Source organism: Protopterus annectens, chromosome 2.part1 (assembly GCF_019279795.1).
Source record: "Protopterus annectens isolate FY-2018-M chromosome 2.part1, PAN1.0, whole genome shotgun sequence".
Lineage (NCBI taxonomy): Eukaryota > Metazoa > Chordata > Ceratodontiformes > Protopteridae > Protopterus > Protopterus annectens.
This window is the reverse complement of record NC_056729.1, coordinates 176537366-176563117: the sequence shown is the minus strand read 5'-3', so window position 1 is coordinate 176563117 and position 25752 is coordinate 176537366. Positions and strand designations below refer to the sequence as shown.

The 25752-nt window shown below is 36.6% G+C and overlaps 1 protein-coding gene across 1 annotated transcript in view; it reads right to left on the bottom strand.

Annotated features, from left to right (window-relative positions):
• Positions 1–25752, bottom strand: part of ARAP2 (ArfGAP with RhoGAP domain, ankyrin repeat and PH domain 2) — a 2678178-nt gene that overhangs the window by 1453538 nt on the left and 1198888 nt on the right. The window contains exon 6 of the mRNA XM_044062089.1: positions 21521–21874. Coding sequence (XP_043918024.1) covers positions 21521–21874 — 354 coding nt within the window. The remainder of the gene's footprint in view (positions 1–21520; positions 21875–25752) is intronic.

The following is a 25752-nucleotide window of genomic DNA, read 5'->3' as shown; positions in this document are numbered from 1 at the left end:
TGGAGAACATCAGTAGCTTCTACTGAAATAATTACGTTATTCAGCTTGCAGTCATCAGTGTATATAGTTACCCAAAGTCCACTTCTACTTTTTTATCTGAGAATACTGGCTCAATAAGAAGTGGTCCCAGGACGGACCCTGTGGGATACCACAGGGAGCCCTCATCTAGATACAAATGTAACCTACCACCATGACTGCTGTGCTATTACATAGCAGTCTTTTATTCACTGAAATATATACAGATGAGCTGTTAATAGTTTTCATTTGCAAATTACTCCCTTTAGTGGAATGGTGTTGAATGCCTCAGCAACAGCATGATAAGAAATATGCACTGTCAACATATAGTTATGGGCTTAGAAGACCAAATATTTATCAAATGCAAGCTATGTTTTTAATACTATGCTGTAACACCCATGTTTATGTCTGATGCTGCATGTCTATATCACATCAGTGACCTTGCAGCACACACTGTCATACTCTAGAAGACAGTTATAAGCTAGTGTGTGTAAAGATAATGACCTAAACATGAGTCAGACATAATGGATGCCCCTGTTTGTAAAAACCAAAACCTGAACACAGGACGGGCTACATGCCTTTAATCGTCTAAATAACTGGCATTATACATTACATTTGCATCAATTCAATAATGTAACCATAATCTATGGAAACCAACTTAAACAGCCTTTACAGATAATATACACAGAATATCTTGAACTATTACCCTAATACATTATGTTTGCAATTTTTTCTAGCCCAGGTCAAAACTGAAAAAAGTTCCTGCATCTAGCCCCATCTATGTCGACAAAAATAAAATAAATAAATAAATTTGAGCCCAACTTCAAAAAACATTTTTGGTCACACACATTCAGTTCTTGGTACTATACCTGTACAGACCCAGGTTAACCATATGCCAAAGCAATGTCTGTACGTTAGGCTACACTCGCTCTTCCCTGGCTATCTCAGATCTCCCTGCTATATCCTCTCCCTCCCACCGCTAACACAGCTTCACTTATATTCTTATCTGAATACAAAGTCCCCTACATCATCCTTTTTAGTTGAAGCTCATCCCAGAAAGTGCAAATTATTTCTTCTTCTACCTACTGTCTCAGTCTTCCTCAGGTTGATACACAGTTTACACCCTGACTAACACCAGTTTTCTCCCAAAGTCTGTACCGGCACAGCACCAAATACTTATGCCTGCTCATGAATCTGTTGGTAATACCTAAAATGTTGTCAATGTAAACATCCAGAAAAACACCTTTATCCTTTCAGTTGTTCTGTTCTCTAAATTTATGCATATTACTGTTTATCATACTGCTTTATCTCAACTGTAATACAAACATTATGTATTGTCAACAGCTATACCAACATTTTAGTATTGTTGAATGTACCTTTATTGTTTATGTAATGCTTACAAGTCTATTGCTTGTATCTTATGGAGCTTTTCTCCCTGGGCATCTGCTGAAAATGGGCTTTTTACCCAGTCAGACTCTCCCGGTAAATAAATGTAAAATAAATAAATGGCTGTGTGTGCTCACTGTTTGCCATATGAACGTGAAGCATCTTTACTACTAAAGAGTCACAGGTACAGCATAGAAATTACTGCAATAAAAACATTGTGCCTGACAAAAATCCCACGTACAGCAGTTTGATCCTCATCCAAATAAGCACTTCAACTACTGTAATTTTATAGTACAGAGGATATTTGAAGACCATTAGTGGACAAACTGAATAGTTTATTACATTGTTTAAAACACTGCACATACAATTGTCATGCTAGAACTATGTGGCAATTCACCTAATACAGACACAAGCCTAAATGAACAACTGTGTTGTACTTCATAAACATGAATGTCAGTGGATACATGTCAAAAATCACAGAAGGAACATCATTCCTTATTCTATACTCACTATTCATATCAGTTTGGTACACAAACACTGATAAGGTCTTTGTATCAAATAATATATACTCTAAAATAAGTGACGTATCTATAATGACTTGTCCACTTTCAGACCATAATGCTATAAACTTTACATTAACTACACATACAGATGATTTAAGATTTCTACAGAGAATTCCTGCTTACATAACTAAGTTAAATGACTTTAGGGAATGGATAATGAAAGACATAGACATGTTTATGGAAACAAATGATAACGGTGAAGTGACTGATACTATTGGGACACCTTTAAAGTTTATATATATGGTAGAATAAAATGTTGGTACCTTAAAAAAAGGAGAGAGTGGGACAAAACTTTTAGACTTACTTACTGGAATAGATTGCCCATACATGTCAAGCAGAGTGCCTCTATGGGCCTCTTCAAGAGGAACCTTGATGATTGGATGGGAGAAAAGAAATTCACCCCAAGGATCACGTCAGTCGCCCTGCTAGACAGGGGTTCAGGAAAGTAAATAATGTGGGAAGAAATAGCCAGGGAATTGTTATGGCTAGGCTTGTATAGGCCCTAGGGCTGATAGCCTAGTACCAACCTATGAACCTATGAACCTATGAACAAAAAACAGACAAGATAAAAATGGACCCAAAACCAAATAAAGTAGCACATAACAAAATGACTAAGTTAAATCAAAAATACTTAGAAGTTCTGAATCATAACATAGCCATAAACCTGGAAAAATTGAAATTACAATGCTGTAAATCCCAAATATCTTCATAAAATGTTGGTCAGATCCAAAAAAATAAACAAACAAAATCTTATTAATGAGATTAAATATAAAAGTGATGGTTCAGTTAAGAGTACATCTAACGTAATGGGCATATTAGAAGTGTTCAAACTAAACTAAACTACAATGATTTAATAACCACCATTAGTGAACTAATCAAAAGATGGAATAAAATGTTCTTCACAGTGGAGGCTAGACTCTCTCTAATTAAGATGATAATTTTACCCAAAACTTTGTTTTATATATTATATACAGTCACTGATATTACCCCCTCTCAAAACGTATTCCATACTACTTAAATTTGTATGGTTCCCCTTAAAACCTAGGATTGCATATAAAGGGTACATTAGAGCTTGGAACAGTAATGGGATAGCATTCCCTACCTTAGATATTTATTCCAAATCAGTTATAATTAATGTAATATTACATTGGATCACACCTACCTATATATCTGGCTGCAAAACAATACATGAGATTCATATAACTGATGTCAGAACTATAGAAAATCAGTTTACGGAACAATATGGAATAAGTAGAGTTTGTTGGCTTTTATACGAATTTTGTTTATTTAACAAGAAGTTTGATAATTTTTCTTAAGGCATTAATCAAATATTTAATCACTTTAAAAATATAATTGATTGTAATTACGACATTAATTAATTTTTATTTCTTATATTCCCTGTAGCATACTCCCCTGATTGCCTAGATTCTTTCAACATCAATGCAATGCAAAAATTGAAGGAAAATAAGTTGATATTCTGGCATCAGTTTATTGAAAATAAGACTATTAAACCACTAAACTCTCTTTTATGTAGTATTGATAATAGTCAAGACAGTTGGTTGTTTATACACTCATTACGGCAGTTTATAGAAAACAAAGTAAGAGTATCAATGAACCTAGAGACTAAATCTATACCTAGTTTGATTCAGCTTTTTACTAGGTGTCTTGAAAAGACAGGTAATCAAAAATTAAGTATCTCACCTATCTATAAGATATTAAGAGAAGACGCTCTAAAGTTTGACTCGGGTCTTTGGAATTACAATGTAAAGATTAATGGAGAACAAATATCTGATGAGTTCAAAAAATTGTTCTTGAATTCTATATATGGTACCTCTTCTTCATTATACTGGAGATTGTATACATGGAAATTTATGAATAGGAGTTTCTATACTCCACATAAAATAAATCCTATACTCAAAAACAGTGAAAGTAAATGTTGGAAATGTGATGAATTTCTAGAGGCCAACTGGGTTCACATGTTTGCTGAATGTAGAAATGTTGCTCAATACTGGAAAGACTTCAGATATTTTGTAAATGCTTTATGGTCTGATAACTGTCATATTTCTAACTCACTAATCCTATTCAATGTTCCTTTACCTAATGTAATGCCTAAATCTCAGATTCAGTTACTCTGGTCAATTCTTGCAATTGCCAGAAAAGTTATTACTTTGAACTGGGAAAGTAAACAAGATTTGATGTTTAAAGATTGTATTCATTTAGCAAAAGTTGTTTGTAAAAAAAGAACTGCAAACCATTTGTTATAGAACTCATAACATTACTCACAACAAAATAGCATGGCAAAAATTGGAAAGCCTTTTGAACAAATACTGATAACTTCTCATGGATAAAATGATTGTTTATTATGGATGAATGTAAATATAGTAAATCGTTTTGTTATTGTTTTATTGTATTTGTTATATGTACATTTGCATATGTTTATAATGAAAACAAAATACAAATGTTTTTGAAAAAAAAAAATCACAGAAGTGTCACAGCATTAACAGAACACATATATTCCAAAGAACAATTCACACTTACTGGTGGAAAGTAAAAAACCCATTTTATGATCTGAATCTCTGAAAATTAGGCAAGGATGCCTGCTGCAATGTTTCCTGCACCGTGGATTATGTGTCTGAATCATGTGTTACCATGTAGCTGTATCACCAAAGAACCTGCACTTTCTCAAGCCACAGGACTGAAGTCACCCAAGAATTACGCTATAAACATGATACTACAACTGCCTTCACCAGTGTATGAGTAAGACAACCAGTACATACTGTGTGTAGAAATAAATGGCAGACATGAATAAAGATTCACCTACCATGTGCAGTATAGTGATCAGGCTCTAAGCTTGAGGCATTTGAGATACTGCAACAGTTTACAATTGTACTAAGCAAGGAACTTGCTGACCTGGAAAGATAACCTGTTCTGTGTTGTTGGGGGTTATCAGGGTTAGCTTTCTCCTTCTGTTCTTGTTTCTGAAGCACATTTAGAAAGAGAAATTATCCTTGGGAAGATTTAAGGTCATTGGCTCCATCCAGCTGAGAAAGCATTTAAATCTAAATTCCCCTCATAAGGTATACTGGTGCAAACGTTAGGGAGCTAGTGATTTACATGGGATGCAAACAAATCTGTCTTTGTCCAATCCTACTGCTTTACAAATAATAAAGAAGGTTCCTCAGTTCACCATCCACTTGATCTCTCTGCTGTGGGAGCAAATGGCTGGAAAAGTATATTTCCTGGAGAATCAACTACAGTTATGTTTCTAATTCCTTTTTTATCATGGTTAGCATATACAAGGGATAGGGGTGGAGTATTAGAGAGTGCCCCAATTAATTATGTGACAAATCTCCTCAGAGTTGTCTTTCACTATCTATATTCTGAGTTGAATACTAAAAAGGATTTTTTTTTTATTTAACTTTGTAAATCCACACGGACACAAATCTTGCTGAGTGACTTGTTCAGAGTCACATAGTAGAGAAGGTGACGGAGTCAAACTTTGTAATTCTTGACCACAGGAAGCAGCTGATTGACAGCTCAGAGTCATAATCATCTGTGCTGATTGTTAGACAATTTACAGTCATCATTTAATTCATTTAATGTGTTTGAGCTTATACTCTTTGGTCCACCTGCCTTGAACTGTGAAATGTTAAAACCAGACTTGCAAAGCAGTCTGGTAACTCTGCTATCAATTCCTGCTCTGGTTCCAAGGATGGGAGGGATGGAAAATGATTCTGAGTTAAACAAGATCTGATTGTACCAACACAGGAACTCTTTGATGACTGAAGGGGTCAAGAAAAGATGTTCCATGGTTTAGGTGCTTTCCTTCCAAACACTGTTCTGGTACAACTTACCTTCCTTGCCAGCAGCCTAGCATCAAGAATGATCAGGATAATATGAAAATTAGGATTTTTTAGGTGCTCCGGTTTCCTCCCACATCCCAAAGACATGCTGTAGGTGGCGTGGACACTCTAAAATTGGCCCTAGGTGTGAGTGTGTGCATGTATGATGAGCCTTCTGTGGAAGGTTGGGTGCCAGGCTGGCAACTCAACACTGTAAAACTCCACTGCCAATCATAAGCGGACAGCTGATCCGCTGTGGCGACCCCTAACCGGGAAAAGCCGAAAAAAGAAGAAGACGTTCCTGCTTTGAAGAGGCAGAGATGGAAAGGAATAAGTTACTCATTAATGGCATTGTACACTGGCCACTTCAATCAATTTCAATATGCAGCTGTCATTACCACACACGCATGCCCTTCAAAATCCATATAATAGCCATAGTCATTCTCAGACATTACACCGTCTATGCAATCAATATGATTATTTACATAAAAAGGGGAAAACATCTTACCTCACATATTAGCAAAATGCAGACTGACTAGCCATGCAATGGGGGGTATAAAATGGAGTACTGCCTTACATATTTATTGATCTTTTTATTACCTGCATTACCTGCTTTATTATATCATTCCTGATTAGAAAATAGTGGGTATGTGGAGAAGGAGTAACTGAATGAAATCTTATCAACACACTTTGTTGCAGTGTAAGCATGCACATGGGAGAAAAACAATGTGTGTTGCAAATGATCCTTTGGGGAAAAAAGGGTTGTGCTAAAAGAATGGATGACTGCATTCTACTATGTAAAATGTTAACATTACCCCTCTAAAGTCAGGAGGAACCACTACAGTTTGAGAAAACAGAATCTCTCATCCTGACATTATTGGAGGTCAGAGAAGGGGTGAACTGAAGCTGGATCTGGTAATCAGGGATAATATTATGACCAGTACTGATGCCGGGGGAGTTGGTCCTTTGGTCTGTGCTCCTCTTGCTCCTGTTGATAACATGTCTGAGTCTTCTTCTTCCTCCATGTCTTCTGACTTATCTGGTATTGTCTTCAGTCTCTGCTGCTCCTGCTTAATCTGCTTCCTGTAGGAAGGCCAACTTTTGGAAAAGTAATTTCTGGAACACCTGGAAATGGATGATGAAATTATGGTTGCACCAAATTAAGTGTTTTTCACTCCACTTCAAGCATCTTAAAATTTCCTGTGATGGCACCCCCTCAAAATATGAGTTTTCCAAGGGAAACTCAGTAGTCAGACCTTATACCTTAACTTACCAAGGCAAATACACGTATGAATCCAATATATATATTAGACAGGCACAAAGCAGCTTCCATGGAACAGGCATCAGTGGCATTCTAGCCATACTTAATTATGAGCTTGTTCATCTTCTTTGTATTCTGGGCTAATGTGTTTAGTTTATCTATCTGAGACGCATATGTCAAAAGTCTTTTTACGGATCCTCTTGGTACTGTGCCATAAGTGAAAATGTACAGACATGATGTGCATGGTAGCGAGGTGTAAATCTTTTTTTTTTTCCCAAATCTATTACTATTAACTCTGGCACTATTCTTAGTCCCCTTGTAACATTCGGATACATAAAACTGTGTTTTGCCATAGGGCTCCCTCAAAAGTGCATGTACTGTTCTACTACTATGTAGAACCTACCTGGCTTCTTGAAGAGTCCTGGCACACTCTGAATCTGACTATAAAGAGGTTTTGTAAAAAGCATCCCCAAGTGTCTGCATAACAAAGACAGGGCAGATGGTCTTTGCTCTTCCATACTCAAGAGTTGAATATATCACTTTTTGTAATAAGGGACATGTACCTTACCCCACATATGAGAACATCCCAGTAAAAATTCAAGGTATCTTGAAGACCTCTTCCTCACTGGAAAACCTCAATGATAAGAAAGTCATCATCATGCAATATCAAATCATAGAGGAGACGTCATGATAGACCAAGTCCTCTAATCTATGAGAGAGGCTGTGCCGGTCTCTTCTTCCCTCCTTCACTCCTGGCGTGGAAGACTTAGCTGTGTGAACAGACCTGGCAACATTTTTTTATTTTTTTTGCTATGGATTGCCAGTATTTTTTAAACAGTTCCTTTATTGCAACTTCTCAACGATTTGCATAAACACTTTGAGTGGTTGGAGTTTTGCAGTACAGCAAAATAGTATTCCATGAATCATATGCAGATAAACAGTAAGAGGAAGGTGTCAGTCTCCCAGTCTGATCCACTGGCAACTCGTCTTCAAACATCTGATGATCAGGTGCCCCTTCCCAAGAAATAAGTGCAGACCTGTTTTCAGACGTACACTTCATGGATGCCCAACCCACATGACAATTATGGAAAAGTTATCATCAAGGAAGGTCATGCAGGAGACAAGGATGTCTTCTGAGGCATTTCAATGGACTCTTACTCTTTAATTCCTTGCCACAGACAGCTAGGAACCAGCTTTCTATGGGGGGTTGTTTCAATCTGCAGTTTACAAACTCATGTCTTGGTATTTGGTTTCAAGTACTATGTATGTAACTGTGATGCTCACTACTGCTACCAATATAGGCCAGTAATCAAGGAACCCAAGTCCTCACCACTGGCACTGGACAGGGACATGCACTTGGAACATAAATGGATACAGTCAGTATTTCCAGGTGCAGTCCTGTCTGCATCAAGTATAAATTTCCTTACGAGTACACAGGCAACACACACAGCCTCTGTATCTGACGCCCTCCAGGTCTGCAATAAGACTCTACACTGGTACAGATGTAGGGTTAGGTCCTCAGATGAGTGTCCAAGCCAATTCCTCCAGCACCCTCTCTGTAAATCTAGTGTTTTGCATCCCTGCCCTATGTAGCTGACACACACACACACACACACACACACACACACACACACACACACACACACACACACACACACACACACCTGGGAAAGGCTGGTACAAACTTGCCTGCTGTGCCCCCTTCTCCCCTGAGTATAATTGTCACCGCCACCAGACACTCCACAAAGAGCTACTCTAAGGCCCTTAACAAAGGGTGTCCAATTATACTGTGTAATATTAATACTAATAAAAATGGTAGTAGTTCACCAAGACAGCTAGGCCTTCTGGAGTGGCCCACACAGTGTCAACAAATAAATATAAGTACTCTCAAAGTTTAGATACTTTCTACAAGGACCAGCCATAATAAAGTTTTTTAATATATTTAATAATAAAAAAGAAAGAACAATAAAATACTGAATATATATTTTTACAATAAACCATAGAGTTCAGATCACAAGAAATATTGAAAAGAACAATGATGGACTGACTCAGACAAATAAAGAAAAACAATATCTAACCTAAGCTTCACTATATTCCTGAATGAATCTAAAAGAATTACTGTTCCCTAGTTAGGTTACTTACTATCGCAAGGCAAGAAGTTGCGGATGAGGGTCTTTCTAGTTAGGCTTCCCAAACAGAATAATCAATACACTGAGATTTCTCTTTGTAATAGCTAAAATATAATTCCCAAGAGGGTTAGCAGAATGACCTCATCATGTCACTTGACTCTAGGTTCTCTCAGTATTCCCCTTTGTGGCTGAGACAGGAATTTAGTACAGATGGCCACAATACACATCCAAATGTTCATGGCACTGCCTGGGCCCTCTTTCCACTGAGCTAATGAACAAAGGCTCTTTCCCAGACCCAGTATCTCTGGTCCTATTCAGCACTGCAGGGTGACGTTTTAATGGTTTAACAGCTTATTTACATTTCCCTTATTTTTCTTAAAGTTAACTTTTGCTGTGCCAGTACCCTCTACTAAAACATATACATTTAATTCAGTTACAGTAATACATATAAAACCCTTTCATTCCAGCAGGGTGCACTACCGATACATTTTAGCACAAGCAAACCTCACCAATACATTTTCAGCACAAACATCTGTACAAATCAGTTTGATATACAAATGACATGCAGTTCTAATACATGTATAACACAAGCATCTTGTATAAATCAGTTTGATATTCAAAGGACATATTATTCTTTACAAAACTCCAGCTGGCTATGCTTGCACTTGTCCATGTCATCACTTCTCTCTCTCTCTCCCTCGAAGACTCAAGCTAGTTTTTCAAGGACCCTTGAGAAACATGGCTTGAGAGAAATAAGCCTATCTGGGAATATGTTACCCAATTTCCAGTCTTGAAAGCCCATCTGCATTTGCATTGCTGACCCCACTACAGCATTGTACTGTCATGTCATATGCCTGCAATCCTAAGCCCCACCTAAATACTTGGAATTTGCTGGCTGGCTCTATGTAGTCATGTAAAGAGATTGTGGTCTGTAACTACAGTGATTTTCATTCCATACAGATAAGGCTAAAGCTTCTGCAGTGACCATACTATGGCTAGACATTCCTTTTCTACAGCTGTATAACATTCCTCCCTGCGTTGGAGTGTACAGCTGAGATATACCACTGTGTGCTCTTCTCCCTCTGAGGAAACCTGGCTAGGTACAGCCCCCATGGTTTGAAGCACCCACCTGCACAACAAATTCTTTGTAATATGGACTGGCTAACATGGGGGGGGTCATCTCAAAGCTCCTTTCAGCTTCTGGAATGCATGGGGTCCACACTACCTTATTTGGCCTGTTTTTCTTTGTCAGGTCTGTGAGGTGAGCAACTATGGTACTAGAATTGGAGACACACATCCTATAATACTCCTCTGTCCCTAAGAATGCCCTCACCTGCTTCTTGGTAACTGGGGCAGGCCATGCCTGAATGGCTTCCATTTTTAACAAGTTCTAGCCTGATCTTACCACTCCCCACTCGATGTCCCAGGTAGGAGACCTTTACCTTACCCACCTGACACCTACTTAATGCTCAACCCTGCCCTCTGCTACCTGCCCAGCTCCTTCAGGACATGCTGAAGGTGCTCTTGAAAGAAATTGCTGTAGATGGCAATATCATCCAAGTAAGCAAAGGCATAATCTACTGCTCCTGCTAGGATACAATCTACCATCCTCTGGAAAGTTTTTCATCCCAAAGGGTATCTTCGTGAACTCATACAAGCCAAAAGGAGTTACAAAGGCTGACCTCTCTCTAGCATTGAGAGTCAAGGGCACCTGCCAGTTAGCCCTTGTTAACATCAATAATGGACAGATACTTAGCCCCACCCAGCTGCTCTAGGACTTCATCTGTCCTAGGCACGGGGTAATAATCTGAGCCTATGTGACTATTTAGTTTCCTGTAGTCCACACAAAATCTAGGCTGCCATCCTCATTTGGTACCAACACCAGTGGGGAGGTCCAGGGACTACTGGACTCCTGGATTACTCTCAGTTCCAACATCTCTTGTACCTCCTCCCTCACAGTCTGGTTGACATGCTTAGGCACACTGTAAGGAGCCTGCTTAATAGGCCTTTGGGGCCCTGTATCCACATGGTGCTGTACCAGGAGGGCACACCCTGGTTTCCCAGTGAACATGTCCCCAAACTCCTGTAACACTGCTTGGATTTCTCAAATCTGGGTAGGGGATAGCTGCTGAGACATTGCTACCCCTTCCACTGAGATGTTAGTCCGAGTCTCATTGAGCAGATCAGTCATGAGATCCCCATTAGACTCCTCAAGGGCTTCACTGTCATGGTAAGGCTTTATAATGTTAACATGGTACAATTTGTGCCCCTGCCTCCTGCCTAGCAGTTTAACTATGTAGTTAACATCACTGACCTTCTTTATCAGCTTGAAGGGTCCCTCCCAAGCTGTCTGCAGTTTGTTGTGTCTGACAGGAATGAGAACCATCACCTGCTGCCCCACAGCATATTCACTAGCTCGAGCATTCCTGTCATACCACACCTTCTTCTGCTCTTGGGCTCCTTCCAGGTTCTCCTGGGCCAAGACCATGAGCTCCCTAAGCCTTGCCCTGAGGTTTAGGACACATGCCACTACAGACTCCTTGTGGGATTCACATTCACCCTCTCACTCATCACAAATCAAATCTAAAGGCCCCCTCACCCTACGCCCATCCAGCAACTCAAAGGATGAAAAACCTATGGATTCCTAGGGCACCTCTCTGTAAGATAGATGGGGAAAATATTTGTCTCACTCTCTCTCAAACTGGTCTGCAAAAGCTAGAAGCATGGTCTTTAGTGCAGAGTTTAACCTCTCCACAAGACTATTAGTCTGGGGGTGGTAGGAGTGATTTTTGGGTGCTTCACCCTGCAGTGTTCCCACAGACAAGCCAGCAGGTCTGACATGAAGTTGGCACCTCTGCTAGTCAGTATTTCTCTAGGGAAACCTACCCTGCTGAAAATCTTTAGCAAAGCATTTGCCACCTTCTTTGTCTTGATGGAGGACAGAGCCACAGCATTATGGTATCTAGTAGTATAATCTATTACCACTAGAATATACTTCTTCCCTGTGGAACTTGGGGTACTCAGAGGTCCCACAATATCCATAGCTACCCTCTGAAATAGCTCTTCAATCACAGGCAAAGGCATCAAAGGAGCTTTGACCTTGTCTACTTTTTGGCACTGCTCACAGGTCCTGCAGTACCCTGTTACATCCCTGGCAATCCCAGCCCAATAAAGGTTCTGAATAATACATCTATTTGTACACGTTATGCCCATATGACCTGCAAAAGGGAGTACAGATACCTGATGAAGTTGTTTGATGCAGACGAAAACACAGTGATAACTATTAAGCATTAATAAAGTTCTTGTTGCTGTGTTATTTTCAAAGTCTTGGATTTTCTTTCTATTTAATGTCACTCTAGTGCTTCCTGTTGCCCTAACATGATTTTGTTTCTGTTTTTTTTTTTTTTTTTGGCACTTTTATCCTTCTTTTATTGCAGTTCATCTTGTATGCAACTTTAGACTCACAACAACAATTTGTTTTTGACCTACACTCCTCAATACCTTTACAAAGCAGTTAATTTGCAATGTCAAAACGATTTACTCTGTATTACATTTGGCCTTGCAGACTAAAATGTACTAGACTGACACAGCTAACACTCTACATACAGAGTCAGGTCACAATGAAAGGATTCAGGGTGTAAGACTTTGTGGCAAGAAACTAGCTCATGTTCATTTCATCTGAACAATCCTGAGCTGTGGTCTAATTTTTTTTTTACAAATATTTAGGTCCGTCACAAAATCTGTTGTCTAAGATGGGCTGACTTTTTGTCAAGTTATCAGAATAACTATGTTTAAGTACTAAGAAGCAAGATTATTTACCCCCTTACTACTTCTTGATTATTCTTATATCTGTGGCATAACATGAGCACGTGTAAGCATATTTGTCGTCCTTTAAAGTGGTACAAATCATAATAAAGCAAATGGTCCAAAAATAACTGAATGAATAAGCTTAATGTCGAGCTGCAATTCAGCCCAAATTATTTCCCTGGTTCTGATTAGAAACTGCATGTCCCACATTGAGAAGAGTGGATTAAAAAAAAGTAGCAAAATAAGCAACTTAACAATGTTTCAGCACTAAAAAACACTATAACTTCTTGGAGAATTATGCATTGCCTATCCACAAACAAAATGGCATACTTCCACACCAGAACAACTTTAAATCATATTCAGTACAGTGCAGGTAAATGCTCATTTTAATCTTGAAGTTAGTATCTCTCTTTTGAAGTTAAAAAAGGATACCTTATCAAACTTTCTGACATCAAACATTAATTTTGTAAAGCCAATCTTCATTTTCACACTACTGTTTTCAACACGAATCCTAAATGCTGATTAATCAGGAGTGCCTTAAAATAACTATCACCACCCCTGGTTGCAAAATTAAGTGTTCAGTCAAAAAGGGTGATATTCATAAAAATCAGAAAACAGATTAAATCATTGCAATTCTAAGAAATGGAAGAAAAGAGAAGACAGACACTAAGCTACGTTGTCATTTGGATAAGTGAATAGTGTACATTCTCTATGAAATGAAAAGTAATCCAAAGACTTTCTCTTCTCAATTATCTATCTGTAAAAAAATGCACAGATATGTTATGCCCATCAACTTATGACTCGTGTTATTTCACAAATACTGTTCATGGAAAACCAGAATTTAACAAATGATCACACATTAAAAAGTACTTTGATTACATATCAATACTCACTTTAATCCCCTAAAAGGTTAGCACAGTGAAAACCACTACATTTTCTCACTTCAAATTTTTAACTGAGAGAAGAGGAAGCATAGACTGAAAATAGCAGCTGAACTACTTTTATACTCTACAGAAGTTTTTGGCAGAATTCTCATCTTAACTTGACACTAACACCTTTTCATTACTTTTGCAATTATATTGTGCATTCTATACTGGCAAAATTCTTACCTTAAACTGATTTTCATACCTTTTCATTACTAACATAAATGCATTTTGCATTCTAGTTGTACATTTTCATATTACAAATGTCTTCCTTTGTAATATTTTAATAAAGTACAAGTAACAGAATTTGGATATTGACTGATAAATGATCAGCAAATATAAGAACAAATTCAGATATTAATTAAAGAAATAAACTCATTATATTACACACACAAAAAATAAAAATGGAAGTTATTTACAAAAAGTAGTAATGGAAAGAATGTAATTAAGAAATAACTTAATAAGCCACAATCCACCCAAAGAAAACTAATATAACAAAGTTTGAAGATAGGATAGATTAATGAAACATCAAATTAAGTAGAAAAAAGGGAGGGTAAATCAATGGAGCATCCCATGAAACAGAAATAGTCAATAATATCTCAAGACTGTCAGAGTTATCTTTAAAAAGATGTCCAAATTTGGAGCAATTTTTATAATTTATATTTGTATTCCTGAAGCATAGTCTTATCATAAATATTTGTTTTGGAAAAACAATAAAAATTCAACATTTTAAATAATCAAGACTATTTTCCCAATTTTAGTTATGGTTTCTACAGATATGGCTGGTAAATATAACAGATGTCTTCATAACTACACAGCCAGAAATGCGGCCAATAAAATGGCCAGAAATCTTGATAGTCCTAAATAATCAAGCCATAGCATTTGAGAATATTTTCGTAATCTTGTCAAAACATGGGTAAACTTGCAGTGGAGTATTATATGTATGTCATCTTGCTGTCTGTTGACTTTTATATATCCTACATATGAAATTATAATTTTAAAATATTTTATATATTTTAAAAGGTATAAGGAAGACTCTATAAAAATCCAAAAAATATTCCTCCCAAATAAAGATGGCAATGTAGAATGCAGTAGACTTTAAAATTATTTGCTTTTGAATGTGAATTAAAGCAGGAAAAGAGGACTTAACTATGTGCTTCCAGTAATAGTTGTGGGTGGCAGTTGTATAATCAATAAATGCAGTTAGTTATAATATTACTGTTACTTAGAATTGACTGCAGTTGTGTTACTTGGTTAGAATAACATTTCCCTAATGATGGAATGCTGTGAATATCTGAATCAAAAACTGTCTTAATTCTTGAACAACCAGCTAATCTTCTTTCTTCAAATTATATTTATTGCATCCTCTAAATAAACAATAGCATTTTCTAAACAACTGATTTAATTAATGTAACTTTTCTAGGCCTACCTCTCTTGACTGATATAAGTCACATGAATAAATCCTACTGTAATATTAACAAGAAAATGATTTAATGGGACATACTTATAAATACAATTAAAAAAAATAAAACAATATTAAACTAAACAGAATCTGATGGAAAAGGGATACCTGTAAATTCCCTACAATGTATATCATTGTATTATTTAGAAAGTGAAAACCTTGAGGTATTTTGAACATTTTGTTATAACATATGACTAAGTGCATGCCTGCCAAATGGCTATATTTCCATGGCCAATTAATGTGCAACTGTTTTAATCAAGGATGGTAAAATGTAAGAATGAATTTTAGGAAATCTAACTCCTCCTTTCTCCCATGGCATTACACCATTTTAAATGTTGTTCTTGGCGTGATATCACACACAAAAATGGATAAAATGTTGAAGATACGGGTCACGCATAATGATTGAAGTGACACCCTTACACCATGTGCAAAAATGGGAAAAAGTGGTTGGGGTGGATGGATGAATGGATGGATGGATATGGTTCATACATGAACTACAGGGGGGTAATAAAACAGTTTAATAAATGTGCAAGAAATTGGCAATACATTAATTTTATTAGAAATTATTTATCTTCAAAAGTAAAACAAATATAATATAATATTTTAAAAACCATTAGTAAAAAACATCATAATTTATGCATATAGTGGACTAATAAAACAAATATTGTAATCATTGGCATTTCTGGTCATAATACATATCTTGTGTGTCAGCTTTCAATAACTGATTTCTTTGTAATGTATTTGTTTTATTACTCTCACAAGTTAAAATGTAGAACTCAATAAATTATAACAATGAATTATTAATAGAAGTAATTGTATCATTAATACTCATTCATTTTATTTATTTGGCATTTGTTTACAGGGGTGGTCCACCTGGGTCTACCAAACCTGTTTTAAGATGAGGCCCAGAGAGAAATGCTCCATACAGTCCAATGCAAATACATTACAGTCCAAAAACTATACAAGTGACATGAGGAATACTAAACAAAAATAAGTTGATAGAATTTAAACTAGGTTACAAAATATTAGAACCAGAAAGGGAAAAAAATATATATCTGTAAACAGCACTTTGACTGCCAAATTACATCCACAGTATTACATTTGATATAATTAACAACTGATTCAATTACTAGTGTGAGGTATTTGCACACAGCTGCATACTTCACAAGGTCATCTTGCAAGGCCTCATGTTTTAGAATCAATTCAAAAAGAATTGCTCTGAACTCAGCATCAAGGTGACTACTCCATTTTTCTGTGACCGCATGCAAATTTGTCACTCTGCCAATTTTTTTAATTATGAACAGGCACATCATGGACAACATTTCTATTTGGAATTTTCATAGTGCAGTGATTTAGAGGTAGTCATACTATGTAACTGCCATGATGGGTTACACAGATAATAGACTCATTATACCTACTGACAACAAAAAGAAAGCTGTTTTTTGTAATGAAGACCATAGAAGTACAGCTCTTTGAAGTTGTTCTGGGGAGCTGGCAATTCTCAGACATTTATCAGACATAATTAAATGGGTTCAAGGCCATGCTAATTATGCATGCATCTGAACCACACTGCAAATTGAGAAGACTGCTCTGTTAAGCTGTTGACAGCATGTATGAATACTACCCAATGTAAACAATAATGGGGGTAATGGATAGCCTTGCTCCGTGCCTTTTGCAACTATTTCTTTTGATAAACAAGAGCAAATATTAGCACATTATAGAATCAATAAATACAGTCTCATTTGCAAAGTTAATGAGTAATTATATTCCCTAAGACCTTAAATACGTATGACCAGTCACAAAGAGTTAAAAGTTTTTTTCATTGGTGAGACTAAATAGTGATGTATTTTAACTGCATAATCCATTAAGGGCTATTTTTATGTTGTATTGTGGTTAATTATTCATTATTCTAGCTGTTATAAAGTTAAAAGTATATGATCCACATTCTACAAAGATCTAGGTATATACAGATTAGTCTAAAGTGTTGATATCTTGTTTTAACATGGGGATCATAATCAATTTTTTCTGCATTTTTTATAAAAATATTAAATATTTGATGCAATTCCAAAATCATCTTTTGGTGGAATATTTTATATACTGAAGTGTTAGCATCTGAAATGCTGAGTGCTGGCAAGGTGAAAAAAAAAAAGAAAACACAGGAGAAGAGCAAATATTGAAAATCATTCTTCTCCTTTAAACTTCTTTTTGCAGGGGGCAACCCCCCCAAACTTATATATACACCAACTCAGAGACTGCCATACCTCAGGGAAAAGGGAATATTCCAAGAAATGGCATCTCGGACTTAGTATATCTAAGTCCATTCTTTTGGCCATTCAGTCTCAGTATTTTGGGATCTGCTCTAGCTGGTCCCAACATTTCTAATAGTTACCATTTTGGAACTGTTACAACTGAAACTGACCTGTAAGAGATTGTAAAAGAGATCACATCTTCTCGGATGTTAGCAAAATAGACTGACCTCCTATATAGCAGTCAGATGATTCAATCCCTATTAATACTCTCATCAAGACCATACTGGATAAGCACTTCCTTCTCATAAGGTGGTACTTTAGGGGACAAAAATGTCTGTGGCTTGACACTAACTTAAAATACACCTTTCAGATTAAGGACTTGGCCAGAAGGTAATGGAATTCTTCTCAGTCAATAGGTGACTACCTCACACCCCAAAATGTCTGTCATCCTTGCAAGTTACTAATAAATAGCAAAGCCACATGTTTGTGTTCAAGCCTTCAAACTACAATTGTATAGCTCACAGACTGTTGGGAAAGTTATAAAGAACAAACTGTACTTTTTCCACTGCTACATTTAACAGCAGCAACATAAGTAATTTATCCACCTTCAATAATTTTAAATGCCTATCCATTTCTACCCTCTGCCCCCACCCCCAACACAGACAACTTCTACTCAGCATTCTCTACAACCCCGTCTCCTCTACCTGGACTGCTTCCTTCTACTTCAAAAAAATCTCATCAACATCTGTCAGGAAAATTTCTTGGAAAACCTCTCCACTAATAAATAGAACCCAAACACTGGTAACATACACCCAACACTCCTAAAATATATGCTAAACTACTATTATGGCCTCTTAACAGGCCCATGGCATGGCTTTAGGGTAGGTCACAACACCTTAAAGCAATTTTGCTGTCAAATACAGAATCTTCTCAGTTAAGAATAAGGGTTGGATAAGAGGGGCAGTCTTCACTGATCTATGAGGAACTTTAGAAAGTGTTGACCGCTCCATTCTCCTTCAGAAAACAAATGATTTAGGGTTTAGTAATATCACTGTCTTCTGGTTTAGGAATTACTTCACTAGCATTACCTTTATAATCTATGTTGTTCTAGAAACTGTCTGTTGTTCCTTTTCTGCTAGAGACTCTCATGGGTCCATTCTTGAGCCAAACTTATTCTCTGTCTTTACCAATGACATTTTCACTGTTATCCTTTCAGACAAAATAACAGTTTATGCAAAAGATACCATCCAACACAGAACTTGACTATCCTCCTCCTCATTGCATTCTGCCATTCAAAAGTAATTCACATCCACCCCTACAAGACTTACCCAAAATAAACTTACTCTTAATCTCAACAAAACTGCTGCAATGCTCTTTTGCCCCCAAAAGAGCGTTAAAACTTCCTCCCCCTGTTGATCACTGCCCTGCCTAACCAACCAATGCTCCTGGTCAAACAGTATAAGTATCCTTGGCCTACTACTTGATAAAACAATTCCCATCAGAAACCGCATTGACAATGTGGTGTATAAATGTTATTACCTAATGGGAAATACTCCGACTCCATTTCAAACAACTTCACCAAAGAAGCCAGAAAAACTCTGGCAAAGAACACATTTATCCCAAGGCAACAATATGCCAACCCTCTATATTTTGCATATAATAATTCTAACATAAAAAACAGCAGCTAATGCCATATGCCAATCCATTTATCTTTCACCCTAAATCAAACATCACTGTCTGATGCTGCAAAATGCAAATTAGCTCAGCCACAGGCTGTTCCACACTTTTTCATTCTTACTTTTAGAATTCTAACAGTTTCTTTCTGCTTGTCCTTTAGAATTAAATACCAAATGAAATCCTCCCTCTTCTCTGCTCTTAGAAATAAGGAAAAAATAATTCTAGCTCTAATCCACCTCCCTTTGGCCATGCCAAGGATGAAATGTCCTTCAGTAAAATTGTTCCTGTGAACTGGAATCATTTCCCAGCACAACTCTGGTAATACACCGAGTACTCAGCTCAGGAAAAAACTAATAGTACAACAAAAAGATACATGCAAGTGTATCTGCTTTACAGACACAGGATGATCACCACCACCAAGCTGCACTTCATCTTGTTCCTGTATGCACAAATAAACCATAACTTCTAGGATTTTTTTCACATAACTGGGAGACTTTCCTCTAGTCTAATATGTAGATTTAATTTCTTGTTATATTCACGCATAAGCCATAACTCCCAATATTCTTTTCACATAACAGAGACACATCTAATACACATTTAACTTATAATTCATCATTCTGTTGCAGTACACTAACAACTTCACCTCACATCAGTTAGTGACTGCAGCCACCTACCAATCAGTAACTCTTCTTCTTCTTTATTGGTACCCGCTCCACTAATCATTAACTCTTTCTCTGCTGTTTTCATAACTTTCTACCGCCCCACAACTGTTAGGCCATACGTTTCTTTCATCTCCTGATTATAATTTGTCTTTTCCAGTGACTTTTCTGTATAGGCACTATTGCATTTGCATGAATCTTTGGTACTTTAAAAAGAAAAAATTTGTGTTATCCCTCAAATTCTCAAAAAAACCAGTATGCAACCTATACTGGGTCAAACTGATTTGTAATCTTTAGTATTTTAAATTGTTGAACAACATAAGATTATTAACCTATGCAAAAGTGGCATAACCAAACGTTGTGCATTATTGCAGTTTTTGAGAAAATGTAGTTGAATATTTTGCTTGTACTATTATCCCTTCTGCACCCACTTCCTGGCTGAAAAGTATCAAAGGAACAGACAACCCATCAAATCATGAAATAACAGTACGTAGCTCATCTAATCCAGGAGCTGTGTTGTCTTTTAAATTTTAAATTGCGCTTTAATTTCAAATAGTTTAATATCTGTTGTCAAATAATCAATAACATTAACCATATTTATTTAGATTATTCGCAAAATTATCTGTTTTTGTTCATATAAATGTTTCCTACCTTACTATATGTGTGTGTGTGTGTACACACACACACACACACACACACACACACACACACACACACACACACACACACATATTGCTGAGCTAAAGCTTAAAATTATTTATTTTTTCTCTATCCATTTGCTACTTACTATTAATCTGATTTATATTTTTTGTGCTTATATCTGTTAAATATCTAATTTTGATCTTGTTAATTTCCTTAAACCTTGCAGAGATATAAAAAATACTTTTATAGGACTTTAGCTGTTTTGTGCTTTAAAATTTTGGGATACTATTTATTTCCTCATTCACTTTATAACACTATTAATATATTCTATGAGAAATGAAACTACTGCAACACAGTACTTCAAAGCTGCAAATTTAACTCGTCTTAAGCCAGAACACTTACAATACAGCAATGTATGCATATTGGCCCTCAGACACAATATTTTTTATTTTTCTGTTAGCCTTAATAAAGTATCTCTGTTTTCAGTCAGATTAAATATTTAACTCAAAACAAACTGATGTGTTGCAAACCTTTGCTTATTCTTCATTTAAACCAGATTTCTATTGTCATAAAATAATGAATATGTGTATGCATGACACTGTGGATCTGTGTTTAAGGGTTTTGCAGTGCAGATGCAAAGATTATTTCTGACCTCTGGTTGCCACCTATATGAATTTTGCATGTTTTGTCCAGAAACTATGTAATTTTTGTGAGTTTTCACCAAGTCATCTAGTTTTCTCTCGCTCCTGAAAAATCAAACACCCTGGTTGACTGGATCATGTAACTGCGTATGTGTTTACATTTATTCTTGTCCTCAATATCAGTGTTGTTTCCAGGAGTGCTCCACAACTGATCAGTTCACTTACCAAGTAAACAAATTAATTAAATTAAATTCAGATAAATACCCTTGAGGTGAAAGTTTATCCAGCCATCCTTCCTTCTTTTTTGATGACGGTCCATAAAAGCAAGCATAGGGAGATATTTGTGAGTCATTGGTCACAGCTGCGTTGTTTGTATTTGTTTCACTCTCAGCATTGTGTGGAGGTGGACAGGCCTGATTGTAAACAGCACAACCGCCATTCTCTACTTCACTCTTTTGATAAGTAAAGGAAGAACTTTGTTGGGGTTGTTCAGATACAGCTGTCTGCGCACACTCATCATCTGGAGAATTACTTAATAAGAGATCCTCTTGAGATGAGAAATTACATCTCTGCTGAGAAAAATCACTTGCTGGGCCATCTTCAGGAATGTAGAGGTCCCTAAAGTAAAATTTAAAGAATATACAATTACTTTAGTTGATGTTTGCTTCCTCTTTAAAAGAGTATAATTTCAAAGTTCTATGAATAAACAGTTTGATCCTAATTAATACACAAGATCACAAACATCTTTATTGAAACATTTATTCTTGATACTATTAATTTCAGTCAAATACGAATTAGCTAAAATAATTCTGGTGAACTGCACTATGTTTTGTAGATAATTACTAAAAACACGTTTTGAAAATAATGACAGATTTGAAGGTATCTGTTGTACTATACTGAACTTTATTAATAATTAAAATGTTAAACTATGACATTGACTCGTTTACATGTTTTAACATTTTGCAAACCAAATGAGAACATACTTTACTTATTCGCAAATTTTAGCTGTTGGCTTGACACATCTACATTACAAAGCAAACTACTACACAAACTTGGATAATTATTCTGTGAAAAGAATTAAAAATAAACTTGTTGATGTAAAACATGTTTTCAAAAGGAGACAAACTATGTAAATTCTAAGACATTACTGAATAATAAAACAGGCAATTAGCTCTGGATTTCAAAACTTAAAATGCACTCTATACCTTATATATTTTCCTCCCGGGTTACAGGGGAGTAAATTAAAAGTTGTCATGAATGAGACAGCGATATGTGTATGAAACAAAATTAACAAAACAAAAAACATGTTTTCTAAGAAGTGGTAACAAATGACAGCACCCATGCAGTGCCAGACTCCAAATACTAGATAATGACAAGGGTGTAAGTTATTAATTGTAGAAAAGACACAAAATAAAGGAAATAAAGTTCAAGTCATTAAAAAAGGAAGGCACACAAAGACTTGACAATGGGGGTATTAAAGTCAAATAGTGACAGCAGCAAAAGGAAACATGATGAACACATATTTCTGTTTAGAATTCATAAGAAGGTAGAGAAGCACTTCAAGAAAAAAGACAGTATTACTGCCTTGAGCGGGGAGGGTACTGTACCAGCCCATTCATATAACAAGGCATCTTGATAAGAAATACAGGTTATAAACTGCTATCAGGTTTCATTATGCAGTTCTGTGCTAATTTTACCCCCCCCCCACTTGCTTGTTGTCAGATTCTGAGCAAATGACTTCACCAGTTAATGCTCCTCTATCACCACTGGGAAGAGGCACTTATGATTAGATGGCTTATATGACTAACAAAATTAAATTAAATAAATGTTTGCAAAGCACTATGGCCAGGTGGGGCTTACCCTATACTTCACAGACAACAGAACTAGAAGTGCATTGAACTACAATATTTAACAAATCAAAGGATGCTAATAGTTACAAAACAAAACCACAGAAGAAAACTCTTATCACATTACAAAAAACACTTACGGGGGGGGGGGGGGCTGAATGGGTAACTGAAGGCAGCAATTTTTTTGAGCTCCATAAACTAGTATTGAATTCAGGAAATTATAATTTGTATAATGTAATTATAATATTTATTTCTAACTAAACTATTACAAGTATTTAGTTAATAGCCTAAAGTAACTAAATACAAGTTTTGGTGGATTTTTATATATAAATTCCTGTCAAATTATTCAAGAGTCTATATACAGCAACTGCAGAGATGAGTAACCTGAAGAATTCTCATTCTGACTTGGCACTAAAAAAGGAACTACAACCGGTGACTACCACATTACAAGAATTATCAACAAAATGGATGATTTTAAAGTTAATCTACAGAATTTAAAAGAGAACTCTCAGAAACAAACAGAGGTCTTCAAAGAAATACTTCAGCAACATCAGTCAAAGATAACGACCATTGAAACTTCTTTGTCTGACATTGATGGAAACCTTAAACAAGAGGAAATACAAACAAGAGTTTCTCCTGAAGCAAAATACCTGGTTATCCAATAAAGTAGATGACCTTGAGAATAGGGAAAAAAGGTCTAACATCAGGATTTTCGGTTTACCGGAGAAAACAGAAGGAGGGGACATTATATCCTTCTTAAAGTCATGGATTCCAGAGGTTCTAGATCTTAAAGAAGGTTTTTCCTTTGGCATAGAAAGGGCACATTTGTGCTTTAGGAAATAAAACTTCAGCACCAACCGCATCATCATCCTCTGTGCCACCAAGATTAATTATAATAAAATGTTTATCTTTCATAGACAAAGAAAGTACGGTTGTGTACACTTACCATAAATGTAGATGTTCGAGTGTATTCATTGTTGCAGTCATCACACTTGGGTTATCTGCCTGCAGGTAGCCCTCAGTCAGCCCGAATACCAGAGTCTTGGGATTTCTGCATCGGATGCTGTCACCTCATCCATGACGACAGGTTGTCAGGGGTATAAAACATGCAGCCGATGCCATTACATCAGTTTTTCTTGCCCCAGATGTCAGGAGCCCCCAAAATAGGAAGCAATCAAATGGTGTGGAACACCTCCAGTAAAAAGTAAATACCATTTCCATAAGATATGACCAAAAAAGAGGATAGGTAGAAAGTATAGCAAGACAGGAGGCTGGAGAGAGGGCATATCTCCCAACCATCCTGAATTATTCAGTTTTTACTGAGTTTTGGAGTCCAAATGATAGGGTGCCACGATTCTCGAGTGGCACTCCTTCATTTCTGATTTTTTTCACTTTGTTGTTATTTTCGCACTGTTTTGGCTGACGTTATCAAGTGCACAATGACGTCAGCACCGGTGGTGCCACCATCCTATCAGAATTGAGCTCTGCACATATTTCTGGCTGGGCGCTCAAGACTGTTCAAATGCTACAACCGGTGGGAACAGTTATCATTGGACAATGTCGTTTTGGATATGTTCAAATGCTGCAAGCAGTTATTATTGCAGAAACTTCATTTTGGTATCTTTTTGATTCATGGCTGTCAGAGAATGCTGTTATTGTCGCGGAGGAGAACGTTGCTTTGGATACCTGTTAAGGTAAGGAGTGTGTGTGTTTTGGATATGTTCAAATGCTGCAAGCAGTCGTCGCAGAAAATATTTTTGATTCATGGCTGTTGTCATGCTGCAAGCAGTTATCGTAACGAGTGTGTGTGTTAATATATTTCTTTCCCTAGCCTAGCTACAGTTTGTTTAGGGGGTTACATGGTAGCACTCCTAGAACATTCTCCTTGAAGCTTTAGTGTTTTTTTTTCTTTCCGAATATGGCTGCTGTTAGTGAAGGATTTTCTTTACTGCATGCAGCAGTTTTATAACTTCATTAGACAAGATCATCCAGTCTGAACAGTGCATGAGATGCAGGGAAGTGGTGTTTTACCAGAGACAGGCCAAGCTAATGACCATTAGAAATTGCTAGGTTGACCATCCATTCCTTTTAAGTAGTTAATCCTTTGTTGTTGCTAAGTGAAGGACACAAAGTGAAGAAATGTGTCGTTGCTTCTGCTCCTTGTATAGCTTTTTAAATATTTTTAATGCAGTTATTTGAAGCTGCCCATGCTGATTTCAGATCTGTACATTTTAACATGATTGTGAAGGAAGTTTTTCGCATATTTTTCCTTGTAGTTCAATTTCTGTGGGTAGCTATTTTTGCATGCATAATGGCTGTTTTGTTGGCAGCTTCTCGTACTCATTACAGCGCAGTTACTGAATCGAGCTGTCAGTCTGTTTTGAGTAAAGCACATGTGAAAGGTGATACAGACATTACATTGTACTTTAGTGTTCAGTGTAACAAAACAGTGCCTCTGAAACTAAATTATAATGCACTATTTTATTCTTAACAAAAGGCTGTCTGCTGACATAAGATTCAGCAGGAAGCCTGAAATTCTATTCAGGCACCCAGGTTTATTACAAAAATTAGTTGCTTTCCTATGAATTCTTAGACATTTGTTTGTGGTTCTGTTTAATAACTGTGCTGCAGATATGGCAACAGATGCTG